Genomic DNA, 15177 nt, shown 5'->3' with positions numbered 1-15177 from the left:
CAGATTATTGAGCATCTTTACAAGTCTGTGAAGAGCATCTCTACTCGGGCTGTGGTTACTAAAAGGAAAAGGATCTTGGCTTCATAGCGTTTTCATGGAGAGAAATGCTACAGCAAAATGTTTCAAAATATAGGAAAAATAAGATCGATAAGATTACATAATAAATCTTAGATTTATACAAGGGTCCAGTGGATACATATGGTAATTGCAAGAGAGAATGAGTTTTATTCCATATTTTAAAAAATAATTTTCCTTTTGTTCTTTAGAAGACCTCTAAGAAATAATAAAAGTCAGGACATATTAATCCTTACAAATAGCTAGAACTACTCAAAAAAGAAACTCAAAAACTTGAATTGTGTCCGGCAGACCCTGATGGTACACCAAGTATTAAGCTAGGATACTTAAGGGCTAACTCCTCAGGGTGAAGGTGACCTGAAAGTTAAGCAGCCTTTGTGATGACTTGCAGCCTGGCTTTATGTCCCCTGGCCAGGCGATGGAGTCTTTATTAGTGTTTATCTTTAAAGACTAATAAAACAGATAATAGATTACGGAGTGCTGTTGATCAACACCAGCATAGAAGAAGGGAAGGAAGGAATATTGGGCAGGGAGAGAAATTGAGTTGTGATCCATTCTCAGTGGAATGCCTCATACAACCCTATGTTGAATTTTGAGATAGAATGACCTCTCCTATCTCCTAACCTGTCTCAAGTTAGGGTAAGAAGACTAGGCCTGTGTACCCCCAAGTTAATCACTTAAATGGCTGCCAGCTGCCCCAAGAGCCTCTATCAAGAAAAAGAAAACAAGCACAAATAACCAATACCAGAAACGAAAAAGGAGAGAGAACTACAGATAATGTATATATAAAACAAAAACTGGAAGACGTTAATTTTAATACCAATGAATTTGAAAGTTTAACAAAATAGACCAATTCCTATGAAAACATCATTAAAACACTCAAATAGAAAACCTGATTACTCCTCTGGTAGATGCTGTGATGCAGTGTCCAGATCCTCCTTCAGGAATAAAGGATTTCTCCTAATTTCTGGGAGTGCCTTCAGTAATCAGCTGTCATCCCCCTTTGGAGATTGTCTCAACTGAACAGAGCAGACTCACCCAAGATCACTCTGCTCTTCTTGACATAAAAATCCTAAATGCGTATAAACTACATAAAGCAAAAACAGACCTGTAAGGAGAAATAGACACACCCACAATTTAGGTTGGAAGTGGCAATACTCTTCTACAGTGACTGACAGAAAAAGTAGGCAGAAAATCAGAAGGCTTAGCAATGAAAAGCACAGTCAATCAACCTAACCTAATGGGTATGTATAAAATGCTCCAACCAACAACAGTGAAATACAGGTCTCATTAAGTGTACATGGAACATTCACCAAGACAGACAGTATTCTGGGCCATAAAGCAAACCTGACCAAATGTAAGAGAGTAAAAATGATACAAAGATTTTCAGACTAAAATAGAACTAAACTAGAAAGATACCTGGAAAGTATCCAAATATTTGGAAATTAATGTACTTTTAAATAACCTTGGGGTCAATGAGGAACTCTCAAAGGAAATTTTAAAATATTTTTAACCAAATAAAAGTTAAAATGCAACATAAAATTTGTAGGAGACAGAGAGCAGTTCTTCGTGGAAATTTATAGCGTTGAATGCATATACTAACAAACAAGAAAGATCTAAAATCAGGAACCTAAACTCTGACCTTAGTCAACTAGAAAAAAGATCACAGCAAACCTAAAGCAAACAAAATACAGAAGGAAATGATTAGAGCAGAAATCAATGAAATAAAAAGGTGGCTCTTCGAAAAGATTGATAGATAATATGGATAGACCTCTAACTAAGCTGACCAGGAAATAAAAAGAATAGACATAAATAACCAATATAATGAATGAAAGAGAAGACATCATTACTGATCCCACAGACATTAAAGGGACAAGAAGGGAACGCTATGAACAAATCTATGCCCATGAGTTCAGTAAGTTAGATTAAATGGATCAATTCCTTAAAAGATACAAACTACCAGAACTCACCCAAGAAGAAATCGATAAACCTTATCAACTTTTATCTTAAAAAATAAACCTTCCACAAAAGAAAACTCAATGGAACAGATGATTTCACTGACAGATTTTACTAACACTTAAGGAAGAAATAATACATACTAATATCTACACCGTCTGTTGAAGAAAAAGAAGAGGAAGGAACACCTCACAACTCCTTTTATAAGGTATTTCCCTAATACCAAAACCAGACAAGGAGGTTACAAGAAAATAAAACAACAGGCCAATATCCCTTATAACATGGATGCAAAAATCCTCAATAAAACATTAGCAAATTGTATCTGGAAAAATATAAAAAGATATCCTGATCAAGTGGGTGTCATCCCAGAATGCAAGACTAGTTCACTATCTGTAGGAAAAAAAGTAATATAATTCACCATATTAATAAATCAGAAAAACCATCTTATCCTCTCAATAGACACAGAAAGATAATTTGACAAGATCTAACATCATTCCTGATTTTTTAAAAAAATCTAAGCAAACTATGAATAGAACTCCCTTAACCTAATAAAGGGCATTTACAAAAAATCTACAGCTATCACAACATACTTAGTGGTGAGAGACTGAATGGTTTCCCCCTGAAATTAGGCACAAAGCAATGATGTCCTCTCCCACTGATACTTTTCAACATAGTACTGGCAACCTTTTTTTTTCTTCTTCTTCCCAAAGCCACACAGTACATCACTGTACATTCCAGTTGCAGGTCCTTCTGGTTGTGCTATGTGGGACCCCGCCTCAGCATGGCCTGATCCAAAAAATGAAATTCTTATGTAGAAATATAACAAAGCATGCATAGGATCTGTATGCTGAAAACTAAAAATGCTAACAACAGAACTCAAGGAAGACTTAGATGGAAAGACACTGTGTTCATGGATTGGAAAATGCAACCTAGTAAAGATGTAAAACTCCCCAAAGTGATCTATAGATTTAATACTGTTCCGACCAAAATCCCAACAGTATTTTTTGTGGACATAAACAAGATTATGTATATGAAAGAGTAAAGAAACTAGAGCTTAATTTTGAAAAAGAAGGCAAAGTTGGAGGAATCAAACTACCTGATTTTAAGACTTATTGTAATGCTATAGTAATCAAGATAGTGTGATGTTGGCAAAAAGATAAACAAATAGATCAATGGAACAAAATAGAGTCCAGGAAAAAACCCACAAAAATATAGCTATTTGATTTTTGACAAAGGTGTAAAAGTGATTCAGTGGAAGACGGTCTTTTCAACAAACAGTGTTAGAACAAGCGGTCATCCATATGCAAAGAAAAAAAAGAACCTTGACCTAAACCTCGTACCTTATACAATAATTAACTCAGAGTGGATCATAAACTTAAATGTAAAATGTAGAATTATAAAACTTTTAGAAGAAAACACAAGAGAACATCTTCACGAACTGGGCAGAGTTCTTAGAAATGACACCAAAAGTATGATCCATAAGAAAATATTGATAAATTTGACTTCATCTAAATTAAACACATTTTCTTTGCCAAAAGCACTTTCAAGAGAATGAAAGCAAGCTACATATGCAAAGAAAATATTTGCAAATCACATATCCAACAATGGACTTGTATCCAGAATGTATAAAGAACTCTTAAAACTCAACAATACGTAAACAAATAACGCAATTTAAAAGTGGGCAAGAACTTGGGCATTTCACCACAGAAGACATACAAATGGCAACTAAGCACATGAAAAGATATTCAACATCATTAACCATTAGGGAAATGAATACTAAAGTCATGAAAAGATACCACTACCACACCTATTACATACATATTGTAAAAGCTAAAACAAAAAATACTGACAATTCCAAGTGCTAACAAGGATGAAGAACAATTGGGATTCTCATATATTCCTAGTAGGTATACAAAATGGTGAAGCCACATTGGAGAACAGTTTGGTAGTTTCTAAAATCAATTTCATTTTTACGTATAAGCAAATCAGTTACAAAATGGACTTAGATTAACACTATAACAGCATCAAATAAAGTCAAGTACCTAGGAATCAATATAACACAAGATACACCACATCTCTGTGGGGTAAATTATAAAACTTGCCTGAGAAACATTAAAGAAATCTTCAATAAATGCATATGTATACCATGTTCATAGATAGAAGGACTAAATATTGTAAAGATGTCAAATCTTCCCCAACTCCACTCAATATGCAATGGGTTTTTGTTGTTATTGTTGCTGAACTTGATAAGCTGTTTCTAAAACATATATGGAAATACAAAGGACCAAGAATAGCCAAGACGAGCTTGAAAAAGAACAAGAACTTGCTCTGTCAGATATCAAAACGATATAAAGTTACAATGATTAGTGTAGTATTAGGGAAAAGACAGGTGGATGTGAAATGCAAATGTATAAGCTTTTAGTATTTAATATACATAAATAACTTCATGATCAAGTCACAGGTACACTAATCCCTAAAGGAAACTTTTGATGTATTGGAGTACATTAAAATTAATAACTTCTGTTCATCACAGACACTCTTAAAAGGGTGAAGAGACAAACCATAAAATGAAAGAAAATATTTTCCATACGTATAACCGAGTAGTACCCAAAATAGAGAAATTCTACAAAATGATTTAAGAAGACAGACTGGTAAAAAAATGGGCAAAAGTTTTGAATAGGTCATCCACAAAAAGAGGAAATTCAAGTAGCCAATAAACATATAACAAGGTGTTCAAACTAATTAGTAAGGAAAGTGCAAATTAAAACCTCACCACACACCCGCTAGCTTCACACACGGTGTTAACAGCTGACAATAACGAATGTTGGCGTAGATGTGGAGCAAGGGAAGTCTCACACTCTGGGCGGGACTTCATAAAAAGGGGTATAATTGCTTTATAAGCAGTGGTTGCTTTTACTTTTATTTATTGCAGTTGAAGATACGGATATTTTCATTCCACACAGCAATTCTACTCTTAATAGAAATTCTTGCACATGTATACCAGGATCTAGGTATAAATATAGCAGCAATGTTCCTAATGGCCAAAAGCTACAAATGCCTAAACGTCCATCTACATGGATTTTTAGACAATGAAATACTACACAGCCATGACATTTAATGAAGGAGAGCTATACATAACAACACAGATTAATTTTCCAAAAGTAAGCAGAAAGCAAGATACAAGCGAATACATACACCATGATTCTATTCATTTAAAGTTCAAAAATAGGAAAAACTATATTGTTTAAAGATGCATTTAGAGGTGGAAAACTATAAAGAAAAGGGAGGAAATGATGAAAGTCAGAATAATGATGAACTCTAGGGAACTGAGAAAAAATTATGACCAGGCACAAGCACGTGGCGGCTTCCAGGTGTAGATGAAGTCTTATTTCTTGATCTGGGTGGTATTTACATGGCACTCAGCATTATAAACAAACTGTACATTCATATTTATTTTAGGCACTTTTTCAAATATGTATTATATTTCACAATTTTTTAAAGATCCTATCAAAGTTTCCCAAAGATCTCTTTGTAGATCACATATCTAGAAATATGTTTGCATCACAAATCTTAGATTATATATTTTATAATGCAAAAAAAAGTTTGAGATTTGGTGCTAATAATCGCAATAATTTAGACACACGTTCCTTACAAATATGAGAATTTAACATGGACATGTAGTTGAAAATATGCATTCTACTGACACTGGTAATAATAGCATAGGTATATCAAGCAGCACAGATATTCACAGTCCGTCTAGCTCTTAAGTTGAACATATAAGAAAGTTCTATTATCTAGTAAACATTACCAAATAACCAAGTCAAGAATTTTACACTTTAATCTTATGGTTTCATATTGTACCAATAAACAAGCATTCATTTCAGCTTGTAGTAAAGAGGTTTAAGCATAAAGGAAACATCTGCTTTCAAAATGGGATTGGGGCTTTGTAGGGCCTGGGCCTTGCTTGCTCAGCAGAAACCCCCGGGCCCGTTGCAACCATGTGTCCTTCTGGCCCCTTCTGGGCAGGCCGCCCAGCTGCGGGGATTTCTGACAATCTGGGCCCGGCCAGCCCGGACCCTCCCTAACCCCACAAGAATAACAGCACGCCTTACAGGGACGCAGGGCCCTCCATGTGAGCTACTGTTCTGGGAACGCTGGTCGTACCAAGGACAGCCCTTTGGCCAGTGTGCAGCTTGGTTCCTCTGCCTACTTACGCAAGCTTCTCTCCGCCGGTTCCGGGCGGACGCGTTCTTCCATCCAGCCGGTGGCCGCTGCACTCGCTCTAGTATGTAGGGCCCAATAAACCCATACGCCTCGCTCGCAGTCTCCGGTTGTTTCTTCGGTCTCTCGGCGTGATATCCCCCTGCCCTAGCCCAGCTGGGCTTGCGGCCTAACAGGCTTTTAAGAAAAGCCCAACATACTGTTATATGTTAGCAATATTATTCTGAGAAATATAATCAGGACTTTTGTAAGTTTTTCACAATCAAATGAAAGTAACTGGATGCCAGAAATTTTCTTGATAAAGTTGAAATACTTTAGTACTGGTAGTAGGCAATCTTTCTTAAATATCTTTTTGCTTTGGAATTAGACTAAGCACAAATTTGGACACAAGTCTAGGTGACAGGGTTACTGAAAGAACTGGTTTTGACTCCCTGGAGGCAGTTCTTCTTCAATATCATTAACAGGAATAATTTTGGTTCATGGGTGTGTGGACTGAATTGTGTCCCCTCAAAGTCATATGTTGACGCTCTAACCCCCAGTGTGACTGTATTTGGGGACAGAACCTTTAAGGATGTAATTAAGGTTAAATGAGATGATAAGGGTGGGAACTTAATGCAATCTGATTGGTGTCCTTATAAGAAGAAGAGACATGAGCTGTTTGCACACACAGAGGAAGGGCCACCTGCAGACACAGCAAGAAGGCTGCAGTCTGCACGCCAGGAAGAGAGACCCCACGAGAAACCAACGCTGTCAGCATCCTGACCTTGGACCTCCAGCCTCCAGAACCGCGAGAAATAAATTCTACTGTTTAAGCCATCTCATTTGTGGTACCTTGTTATGGCAACCCAAGCAGGCTAGTACAATGAGTTAAAAAATTAAAAATTTTCCTCTTTTTCCTTTCCCGTGGCCCAGCGGTTAAGTTCTGCGCGCTCTGCTTCCTCCACCCCCGGGTTCGCTGGTTCAGATCCTGGGCGCCGACATGGCACCGCTCATCAGGCCATGCTACGGCAGCGTCCCACACAGCACAACTAGAAGGACCCACAACTAAAATATGCAGCTATGTACTGGGTGGGGGCTTTGGAGAGAAGAATATTTAGGGGGAAAAAAAAAGAAGAAAAAAAATCCCTTACAGTTGTATAGTAACAGTGAAACCTTCATACACTGAGATCCTATATGATTTTTTCACTCAATTTCACCATCATTGTAGCCATATCTGCACACAGTACAGAAAAAGCAGTGTGAGATCCCTATTTTACTGTACACCAGTTTGGCTGTGTGTGACTTCCTCTGTCTTCCTGCCTCATCTCTCCGTATGAGTCTGTTCGGGATGCCACAACAAACACCATAGACTGGGCGCATCCAGCAACATTTCCTCTCTCCGGGTCCTGGAGGATGAAGGTCCGGATCACGGCTCCAGCCGACTCCGCCCCTGGTGAGCGCTCTCTTCCGGTTTGCGAACCACGCCTTCTCACCGCTTCCTCACACGCGTTTGCTCCAAGCTCCCTCCCGGGCCTCTCTCCTTACAAGGACACTAATCCTATCAGATTAGGGCCCCACCCTTAAGGCTGCATTTACCCTCGAGGCTCCACCTCCAAATGCAGTCACACTGGGGCTTAGGAATTCAACATACAAATTCCGAGGGAACACAGCATTCAGTCCATAACAATCTCAACATAACAGCCTGCCTTCCTAGGCTATCGTTTAATAAGATGTTAGAGCTCTCAAACTCTAGCAAAAAAGACAGACAACAAAATCTGTTTGGTACATAAACACCGGGATAAAATGCATTTTAAATGATTCATTCTAACAGTAAGTCAATGCCACACACCATTCAAGCGCTGCAGAGGACTCAGAGAAAACCAGATTTCAACTACAGGAAGGATTCTGTGAGGAGGCAGAGACACCATCACGTCCGGAAGATCAGGCGGGAAGCAACAGAAGCGGGGTCCTCGTCACCTGGGAACCGCCAGGTAACCTGGGGACAGACCGGGAGTTACTGGGGGCTCTGCTGGGGGAAGAATCATTCAAACACAGAGCTCCCCAGCTGAGAGCTTTGCAAACTGCTTCCCTTTCGGTTTAGTTAACATATGGCCACACAGTAGTCTCAGCTATGATCTGTGCTTTACCACATTCCTTGAAAAATCTGCTCCAGACAATTACACCAGTACATCCAAAAGATAGGTGTCTTACAAGGGAGCCACAAAATGAACATCCCCAGTCTGCTCCTTGGGAAGCTGCTCCCCAGCCAACACACTAGAGGAGAAAAGACTTTCTAGGTTTCATCAAAACGGCACTGCCAATAAAAGCTACCAGGCTAACTGAAAAAGTGCTGCATATATACTATTTTTTTTTTTCTTTTTCTCCCCAAAGCCCCCCGGTACATAGTTGCATATTTTCAGTTGTGGGGCTTTCTGGTTGTGGCATGTGCGACGCCGCCTGGTGAGCGGTGCCATGTCCACACCAGGATCCGACCCTGCGAAACCCTGGGCCCCGAAGCGGAGCGCGGGAACCCGACCACTCGGCCCAGGGCCGCCCCCATATACACTTTCTGAATCCCTGCGGTTGCTCTAATCTCTCCTCTTTTATTATAGCCTCAACTCAACTGCCAGATTAATCTTCCCAGAACTCCACTGTTAAAACTATGCCTCCGGCCTCCTGAATTGCGCACAAACGCCTCTGCCTAGCGTTCAAGCGAGGGTCTCCACGGTCAAAGCCCCCATACTCAGGGTTGTCTCTACCTCCCACCAAAGACAGCATTTGCCCCAAGTGCGATGCCCGTCCCGGCTCCTTGCCTGGCGTGAAAGTTCGCCCGCCCTTGCTCCTCTCCACCCGCCGTCCACAGCCTTTCCATTCTTTGTGTCACCTCCTTCAGGAAGCTCTCTCTGATGACATCACACACACCGCTTCGATTCTTCAAGTCGACCACGCACTAGGAACCTATTACGTTCCGGAAGCTGAGCGGGCTCCTTCCTCGCAGCCCTTTTTGTGCACCATTGTGACTTAATTTAGTATTCTTGTTATTACTGTCCCAGCCTCCCAGCATGTCCCTTTATTATATTTGTGGAAATGCTTTGAATGTTTTATTTCCTAGTTGCTTCTTTTGTGCAATCTCGATTTAAATAGGTGATTTGTCCTTAGGAACCCAAAGACACACCTCTTTTATACCTCCCATCGTACATGGTAAAGGGTGAAATACGCTGATATTAATTGGTGTTAAACACGTTTTCACTTGTAAACCGTGTGAATACTTGCCTTTGTGCCTTTCTTGAAGGGATATAAGAAAAGGGAGGAGAGCTTCACATCCTGGAAGATTTGTTTTAGTTGCCTGACGTCCTTAGCTCAAGTTGTTAGACGAATATTTATGGGGTTCCTAGGACGGATCAAGCACCGCATATATGTTCTGTTACGGTAGGGCTTTGTCACGGATGCTCCCAGCACCTATCACCGTTTCTGCACACAGCTGACACTGAGTGAGCATGTGTTGAGTGACTCTGTCAATGCAGCCTCGTGCCCTCAGGCAGCTTCTGTGTGTGGGGGGGGGGGGGGGGGGGAGGCGGGATACAGATGATGCACAAACACGTGGATGAGCAAGGCGATTTCAGGGCGTGATAATCACCATGGAGAAAATGTAACAAGATCATTAATCCACATAGGACGCAGTGGTTTGCGATTTGGAGATTTTTATCCGCCGAGTCTAGCGACCACATCAGCAGGCTTAGTGGTGAAGAGGGCAGTCTCTGCAGGCAGATTCGTGGGTTCACAACGCTGCCTCCCGCACTCGCTGTGTGGCTCCGGGCAAATCACTCAAGCTTTCTGGCCTCGGTGTTTCCCCTTCTCCCGCAGCACCCACCGCACGCGGCGCGTCTGCGGTGAAAACGAGCAGATGGTCACGGGTCGGTGCCGTGCGCGCAGCCCCGGCAGCGCTGAAGCAGGGGCTCCCGGCCGCCGGGCGAGGGGGCGCGGGGCGCGCGGGGCGGCGCAGTGACCGGCGCCGAGGGCCCGGCAGGCCGAGGGGCGGCCGCCCCGTCAGTCCGCGAGAGCGCGCGGGGAGCCCCGGCCCGGCCCCTCCCTCAGGGCAGGCCTCGCGGGCTCGGCCCCGCGCCCCGCGCCCCCGGCCCGCCCCGCCCCCGGCCGCGGCCAGGCACCGCCCACCGGGGCGCGGGGCGGGGAGCTCGCCGGCGATTGGCCGGGAGGCGGCGCGGGGCGGGGCGGGCCGGGCGCGGCGCTCGCCGCTTAAATGGGCCGGGCGCCCGCGCCCGCCGCTTCGGGGGTCCCGCGGCCCGCGCTGCTCGGCCGGCCTGGTGGGCAGGCGGCGCCCGTCGGTGGCGGGCGTGGGCGCCGCGGCCCCGGAGCCCCGCGCGCGGAGGCGGCCTGCGGCGGGCGGCGGGCACGGAGCGGAGCTGAGGCCCCCGGCGAGCGCCGGGCCGCCCGGGAACATGGCCCTGGAGCAGCTCTGCGCGGCCCTCAAAGGTAAGCGCGCGGGGCCGCGGACGGCGCCCCCTGCGGGCCGAGGCGCGGCGCGCTGCCCGGCGCCTTTGTCTGCGCGGAGCCCGCGCCCTGGCCCCCGCGCTGCCGGCCTGCGGCTCCGCCGGCTGCCGGGCGCCGGGGACGGTCGGGCGGCGGCCCCGCGGCCCCCCGAGCTGCGCCCGCGCGCTGTCGCTTAGCATCCCGCTCGTCGCTCTGCAAAGTTGTGGGGTTCGCGCCAGCGGGGCGGAGGCTGGTCCTTGCACCGTTGGGTAACAGAGTCGTTGCACGCGAACAATGGGAGCCCCGGGAGGCGGCCTGCCCGCCCGGCCGGCTCCCACCTGCTGCGGCCGCCGAGGCTGCGGCACCACTGCGGGCGCCCGGCCCGGCCGGCGGCTCGGCTGCGCCCGGCGCTTCCCGGGACCGCAGCGGACCTGCGCTGGCGCCTCTCTCTTTCTGATTTGTTGTACCGGGAATTGAAACGGCTTGCCAAGTGCACAAAACCCAAAAATAGCGGCTTTGCATTCCAAGAGGTTATTTTAAATTAAAATTTATATACATCGATCATTAAGGTTGTGATACAAAGTTGCTTCCGAAACTCAGACTGAATAAATGCTTTTTTCAGTCCTCAGAGGAAAACAGCAGCACCAATAAAGGGCTTCCTTCCCCCGCCCCCACTGATTTAAATTGAAAACCGAATAGCTGCGTATTTGTAATGTAATTAAGTATTCTTTTTCATGTTGGGGAAGGAGTTAAGGCATTGTATTAGCTGTCGCATATCGCTTATCATTGTGTCTTGATATTTGTACAATGACAAATAGTGTTTTTTCTCCACTCCATGTTAACACTTTTTTCAAATTTGTTTTATTGGAAAATTCAGTATAATTTTGCTTTTAGTTGGACAAATTGTTTATTCTCCAGATAGTCCTAAATTCATAATTCGATTTCAGCAGTTTAAAATGTTTGACTACCCAACTGTGTACTTCTGTATACGGTTTGCGCTGAGGGAACCTGGGACTTTGTGGCTGGTGAATATTTCATAGTTCTCTCATAAATTCTTAGTCACTTCCTCATGATACTGTATTAAAATTTAAAACTCTGAAATTAATTTCGTAGTTTTTCCTATCTGTAACTTCTAATTGATACAGCCTTTCCTTGGAAATTAAGATTTTATTTTACTCTCTCAAAATAAACCATCTGCACAGTAGGATTTCCTATAGTGCCCCTTCTCTGGATTTTCTCCGTTGTTCTGATGGTCGTGTGGTTGTCGACATCACGACGACAGTTCATCCGAGTGGACCCCTGGGGACAAGGCCCGTGGACATGTGGCAGCTTCACCTGCACAACTTGGCGGCCCCGCGCCGGGTGGACAGAAGCTCCGACGCCCGTGCAGCGCGGTCCTCCGGCGCCGCCTCCGCCCGGTGGGCGCGCCTCCCGGGGAAGGGCCCTGGCGCTGGCCGAACCGCGGTGGAAACAATGTAGTATCTGGCTTTTCTTTTTTTCCTGTTACCCAGCCTACACTATTTTTACATGCGGGAGTATTTTTAAAGCTAAAACTAAATTGTTGTTGTTGTCGCCTTGCTAGAGAGAAAGTAAGCTATTTTTAAGTCTTTCAAGTTTGTGTGTATGTGCTTGTAAATATGGGGAATTTCCGGAGTGATTCAAGAAATTAACAAAAGTTGATTCTGAGAAGAGAATCTGGGAAACTGAAAGACAAGAAAGAAGGGGAGACTTACATTTCACTGCATACGCATTTGTATCACTTGATTTTTTTTAACCAGATGCCTGTGTTACCTATACAAAACTTAATATTTTTACATGTAAAAAAATATCTTTGAAAAAATACGCATTTTCCCCGTGCTGCCGTGCATCAAGGCATGAAAAGCTATCCCTTAGGTATCCTGGAAGGTGGGTTACTTGAACATCGAAAAGGTTCTTATCAGAAGCAGTCATTTATTATTTGCGTAGTCGTAGATATCACCTACCAAAAGCCTTGTCTGGAACATTACAGTCAGTTTCTACTAACACAAATCAGCCGTAATGAGTGTGTGCGACTTTAAGTACCAAGTACTTTTCTTTAGGATGCCGTGTATTCTTTTTGTTTTACTTCCAGCGGTGGAGAACAAAAGGCTGTTTAAACCTTTCATGTATTGTTAAAACTGAGTGATTCACTTTTAATTAAAAGTGTTTATGATCACTCCAGGTCTTATAAAATTTGACTTACCTTCTGTCAAAGTTAAGGAAGCATCATAGTCACACAAAAATATTACTTTAGGATTATAAACCTATTTTTTTTTAGTGTTCTTATTCATTCTGTGCACTGGCTTCAGGAGAATCCTATTATATTCAGTTACATTTAAATCTGTAAACTGTGGTCAAATTTATGGTGTAATAAAGCATAAATATCTCTTGCCTGTATATTTTAAAAATCTTATCTGAGACTGTGACAAATATTAATTCCTGTCTTTTATCCTTAAGCCTCATCCAAGAAAGTAAACTATACAGAAAAGGTATAATACTGAAAAGCTGTCCCTTTACTACTGAAGTTTCTTAACCCAGCCTTGTTAAAAATTAACTTTTTGGCTTTTTCTCCAGGAGTGGGAGGAAATGTTTTAATGCTGACAATTGAAAAGTCTGATTAAACAATGGTCTTATTACAGTAAATCCTCAACTAGAACCCCGTTTACGCTTTGAAACCATACTCACATTTTAGGAAAAACATGCAGTCCTGAAGTACACACACATGTATAGTACAAAACAGGTTCAAATCAAAGCCGCTTTCAGTCCTTTTTGGAATAAAATAGATAAAAGATAGACTAGAAAGCTCATATCTAAAATTTTTAAATAACATTCCAACTTCTGCTCTTGGTTATTACCTATTCAGCACAATCTCCTATCATTTTTAAATTTATGCTCCTGCAGAATAATTGACATTGGAAAAAAAGTGTCCCTGAGGCACTTTGAGATCCTGGTTATTCAAGCCTTTGAGTTGGAAAGGGGATCCTGAGAGCTGACCTAATCCAGTGCCTCCCCCAAAGGCGCCCTCAGGAGGCACTAAAACAAAGCAGAACGACAGCTAAGAGCAGGGCAGCTCTGGATGGGGAGGGGCTTGCCTTCTCAGTCCTCTTCAGAGTGGTGACAAAAATCTGACACTTTTTAAGATATTTGTTACAACACTCACAAAATTACAGAGTGTGCTAAAATAAAATGAAAGTTCATTTCTTCCTAGTCAAAGTGATGTTAAACTGTGTTGGTTTACGTATTCCTAGAATAATATATTGGAAGTTACAGCACTAGCGTGTGAGAAGATAGCACGTCCTCTTCACAATGTGACTTAGTCGTGGTACAGTTTGGTAGTAGTTGCTGTGGATGTCTGAGGAAGACTCCTGTGTAATTGGAACCCGCACCGCCACCTCGGGAGCATGTGGCTGACAAGGAGATTGTCCCATTCTGCAGGAAAGAGCAAGCCCTGCCGCAGTTCCTCTTTCTTCTAGGCGTGATTGGCACTGTGATGAGCCCGCGGAGGCGAGAGTGGTCTGATCCCAAAGGCCACCAAGACCCATCTGGTTTCTTCACTAATAAGTAAAACTGAGTTTGATTAAATTTAGGTAGGCTTTTGCTCTTAGGAACATAGTTTATAGAAAACAGGTTGCTGCTCCCTCGAGGAGTGTGTAGACGCTCATCCAGCTGCGTTCTGCTCTCCCTAGAAAATAGCGCGGAGCAGGCAGACCAGTTAGCTGGTTGTCACATTCTGGCGTCTCCTGACTGATTGGACAAACCTTATGTTTACCACTTAGATGCTTAAAACAGGAAGGCCCAGAAAGAGGCGTGTTTAATTACTAACAGAGGTAAACTGAGCCCGCTTAAGAAAAGTGAGAGTAGTGGCTGGCTATCTGAAAGGAAAAAACTTCCCTGATTTGTGCTGCAATAAAAAGAAGCTGGGTCGTATGCATGGCTGCCGTTAACCAAGATGTGTGCCTGTGTGTGGTCAGTGCAGGGCTCTCTGGACTGTGTGTGTGGTTTCGAAGAAGGGGAATCAGGATCGTGCTTAGCCACTACAGGGGTTCCTCCAGTTTTTATTGAGTGCTGTTGTGGGCCAGGCAATCTTCTAGTCACTAGAGATGCATCAGTGAATCAGACAAGGCCCCTCTTTCTAGCAGGAAGAGGATCATGATAAGCAAGAAAATGTCAGGTAATGTAAGTAATAACTAAAATGTTATTTAAATAATAAAAACAGGATGAAGGAGAAAATGAGGAAGCCTCACAGGACCTGAATGACAGGAAGGGACAGCCATGCAGAGAGGTTCTCGGCAGAAGGAATGGCTAGTCCCTAGGGCAAGAATTAGCTGGGTGTGTTGAAGTAATGACAAGGAGGCCTGGGTGGCAGAGATGGCAGTTGGAGGGTCAGAGAGGTGGTCAGGCGCCAGAGGGCGCTGGCCCCCTGAAGTCGGAATGAGGAGT

The 15177-nt window shown here is 43.5% G+C and overlaps 1 protein-coding gene and 1 long non-coding RNA gene across 4 annotated transcripts in view; one reads left to right on the top strand and one right to left on the bottom strand.

The window, feature by feature from the left end:
* Positions 1-855: 855 nt before the first annotated feature.
* LOC111772735 (uncharacterized) lies at positions 856-9178 on the bottom strand. Of its 2 annotated transcripts, XR_002806735.2 has the most exons (3): positions 9045-9178; positions 8081-8227; positions 856-6429 (listed from the first exon to the last, which is right to left on the bottom strand). It is a non-coding gene; the product is annotated as an uncharacterized lncRNA (long non-coding RNA). The 2 variants fall into 2 exon arrangements; XR_011437283.1 differs by lacking the exon at positions 856-6429 and having other exon boundaries at positions 8010-8227.
* A 1286-nt stretch (positions 9179-10464) lies between these two features.
* The window catches only part of NETO2 (neuropilin and tolloid like 2), a 56975-nt gene continuing 52262 nt past the window's right edge, over positions 10465-15177 (top strand). The window contains exon 1 of one of the 2 annotated variants that reach the window (XM_023636906.2): positions 10465-10722. In XM_023636906.2, coding sequence (XP_023492674.2) covers positions 10689-10722 — 34 coding nt within the window. In that variant the 5' untranslated portion in view covers positions 10465-10688. The remainder of the gene's footprint in view (positions 10723-15177) is intronic. The other variant, XM_023636907.2, reaches the window with a different exon arrangement.

Source organism: Equus caballus, chromosome 3, assembly GCF_041296265.1.
Source record: "Equus caballus isolate H_3958 breed thoroughbred chromosome 3, TB-T2T, whole genome shotgun sequence".
In the NCBI taxonomy this organism is placed as follows: Eukaryota; Metazoa; Chordata; class Mammalia; order Perissodactyla; family Equidae; genus Equus; species Equus caballus.
The sequence above is the reverse complement of the archived record's forward strand: the minus strand, read 5'-3'. Positions and strand labels throughout refer to the sequence as shown.